Genomic DNA, 2943 nt, shown 5'->3' on the forward strand with positions numbered 1-2943 from the left:
GATTGAACCGATCTAATTCAGAAATTCAGTTCGTTTAACTTTGAAAATTCGGTTTTAATTTATTAAAAAATATATCAAATCGGTCAAATTTCGATTTTTGATTTTAAACATTCGGTTAACCGATTTAACCAATTTTATAAAATAAAATATTTTTTTATATAGATTTTAGACCATTACTTATGGGCTTACAAATTTCAATCTAAAAGCCCAAACCATTTAGCCCTGAGTGGTCAAATAAAATCAATATCGTTTAGCCCACAATCTTCTATCCCCAAAAATTCATCGTTCATCCCTTATCATCTCACTGGCCTCTGCGCTCTTCGTCTTCGATCGTCGCTCGTTCATCTCTCAAAAAGTAAGTGAATTTCTTTTCCGGTGAGGTGATTAACATTCCCATTCCCTCAAACAGATTAATTTTCATCATTTTTGTAATGATTGTTGTCATGTTTTTAAAGTGAAATTACATATATGCTTTACGTATGCAATGACTGATTTGTGGGCAAATAATGAGATTGTTTTATTACAATTGCACAGTTTTGCTGCTGATTTTTAGTCGCACAAGGGGGTTTCTTAATTTTTTTTTTATAAAAAAATCCGTTAAACCGATTTTTTTTGGTATTACAAGTAAATACTCATCGGAATATCTCTTTTATCAAGTGTTAAATTTACGAGAGAATAACTGATACAATTTCAAAGAATTTATCCCAATGGGACGAAGAGGAGCGAGCAAGATCGGGAAGAACGCAGTTTCAGGGCCTCAGCCGCGCGCTTCCAGGACTCTTCTAGAAGAAGCAATTGGTAAGAAGCAGGTGAATGTCAATGCGAGAACTATGAGCAGAATCGACCACCTGAAAAGCCTCGCGTTGTGGGCCGCTACCGAAGCTTCTATTCCGTCGCTTGGTGCTTTCTTCGGACAGCGCCTGGCTGCGTCCACCGAGTCAGTGGGTGTGCGCTCTGACCCCAGTTTGTTTTTTTGCGAAAGGTTTGATCTTTCCCTCTTTTTGATATCCGTGCGTATTTTTCTGAATCAGGGTGTTAGAACTTGGAAGCCGAATTTATGTAGTCTGGTTTTGATTTGTGTTGTGAGAAAATTGTTTCTTGCACTAATGCGACAGAAACAAGACTCGCTCAATGACTTTTGCTTATTTTCTCAGTATTCTATTGTTCTTATTCTTTGGTGTTGTGGTATTGCTTCTTTGTATCAAATTATCTTGATTGAGTTTGTCTTCAGTCGATGAATATTTTTTCTAAACCAAAAAAGCGAAATTGTGTGCTAAGTTCTTTAGGTGGTGTTTGGAAATGCTTAAAAAATGTTATTATGAAATCAGAATTTCGATTAATCATTCTGGTTCGTATGTATCAGAATTCAGTTGAGCTGCTTTTCTTTTTCCCTCAATATTGTCAGGATTTTAACTTGTTAGTGAGAGACCGAAACTTGCTATTTTCTCGATACAGCTTATCCAAGAGGATCGTATAATCTTAGTTCTCTATTTGTAATTGAATATGCGATATCAGGAAGTAAGTTGCATTGATACAACACCCACTTTCCTGTGATTCGAAGAGTTTAATGCAAGTACACCAGTTCACAGCTATACCACTTAACTTTTTCCCCCTCATCTATATATGTCAGATATAGATTATGAGTTATTTTATGTGTGCAGACAGAAAACTAGTATTAAACATCCTTTCTGCTTGAGCCTTCTCTGATAAATAAATGGAGTTGTGCTTCAATGTTATTGGATGACAATTCTACCACTCTACAAAACACTGGAAAAAATAATTTGTTCTTGGGGACGTTTGTTACAACTTACTTCGCCATCTTTGTGTATGAAACCTTGTCATTGCATATGACTTTTGATCTATCCGCACCTATGAAGGACATTTCTGTTACTATTAACGATGATGTTACTCAATCACCCTTTTGATGCTGTCCTTATTTTCATAAGAGCAATATTCTCTGGTTTTGACTATGCATTGTTGTACATCAGATGTGAATCCATTCTTCAACCTGGTCACAACTGTACCATCAGGATTGAAAAGAACAAGCCGAGTAAGCGACGTAGCCATAAGAAATCTGATATTGCCACTCAGAATAATGTGGTTTACAATTGTCATTTCTGTTCTCATCGAAATTTAATGAGAGGAACACCGAAGGGCTATATACAAGAGATAAGTCCTCCAATGACAGAACAGCCTTCAAGATTCGATGCCGCCAACCATGTTGTAGAGAGATCTACTAGCTTGACACAATCTACACCAACTACTGTCAAGGCTAACAACAAGATGGAGACTGTAGCTTTTCCAATTACAGATAGGCAGAGTCTCGAACCAAGCAGTCCCTCAACTCTTTTGCCAACAACAGGCCGTTCCTTGTTAGATTCAAAGAGGAAAAGGAATAGGTCGAGTGCCAAAAAAGCCACTGAACCAGCAGAAGGTAACTCAACTGCTGCCGACGCAGAAAAAAACAGATGTACTTCGAGTAAGAGGAGGAGAAAGTTTTGGACTAGTTTGAAGGAAATTGCCCAGAATGCTGAGCATGATTCAATCAAGAGGTTCACCAACTTAACCATTCCATTATTCATGTAAATAGAAACTCTCTGTTTCCACTTCATGAGGTACTGGATTACCAATCATTTATGCATGAAAGCTTGTTATTGAATGGAATTTCTACTTCTTTAGCCACATAAAAATTATTTTGCCTAGGTTTGTTTGATACTACCTTTAAAGATAGTGCCCCAAGGCCGAACCAACGACCATGAATGAGCCACATATATATATATATATATATATATATATATATATTATATATTGGAATATGTGAGAGAAGGGAATGTCGATCCTACAGAGGGTGTGCCCTCTGTGTTTCTTGGCGATGATTGGCTAATTTTGATGTGGAGCCCACAATTTTGATGTGGACCCCACATCAAAATTGAAAATTGACCA

The 2943-nt window shown here is 37.0% G+C and overlaps 1 protein-coding gene across 3 annotated transcripts; it reads left to right on the plus strand.

Annotated features, from left to right (window-relative positions):
* The first annotated feature begins 234 nt into the window (after positions 1 to 234).
* On the plus strand, positions 235 to 2691 carry LOC140872207 (uncharacterized). Of its 3 annotated transcripts, XM_073275001.1 has the most exons (4): positions 235 to 355; positions 535 to 568; positions 646 to 982; positions 1989 to 2691. In XM_073275001.1, exons 3-4 carry the CDS (start codon positions 708 to 710, stop codon positions 2584 to 2586), a joined length of 873 nt encoding a protein of 290 aa, XP_073131102.1. In that variant the 5' UTR covers positions 235 to 355; positions 535 to 568; positions 646 to 707; the 3' UTR covers positions 2587 to 2691. The 3 variants fall into 3 exon arrangements, with proteins under 3 accessions (XP_073131102.1, XP_073131103.1, XP_073131104.1); XM_073275002.1 differs by lacking the exon at positions 535 to 568 and having other exon boundaries at positions 284 to 355; positions 658 to 982; XM_073275003.1 differs by lacking the exon at positions 535 to 568 and having other exon boundaries at positions 291 to 355; positions 697 to 982.
* The last annotated feature ends 252 nt before the right edge of the window (positions 2692 to 2943 follow it).

The sequence above is a fragment of the Henckelia pumila genome, unplaced genomic scaffold (genome assembly GCF_033568475.1).
Source record: "Henckelia pumila isolate YLH828 unplaced genomic scaffold, ASM3356847v2 CTG_461:::fragment_3, whole genome shotgun sequence".
In the NCBI taxonomy this organism is placed as follows: domain Eukaryota; kingdom Viridiplantae; phylum Streptophyta; class Magnoliopsida; order Lamiales; family Gesneriaceae; genus Henckelia; species Henckelia pumila.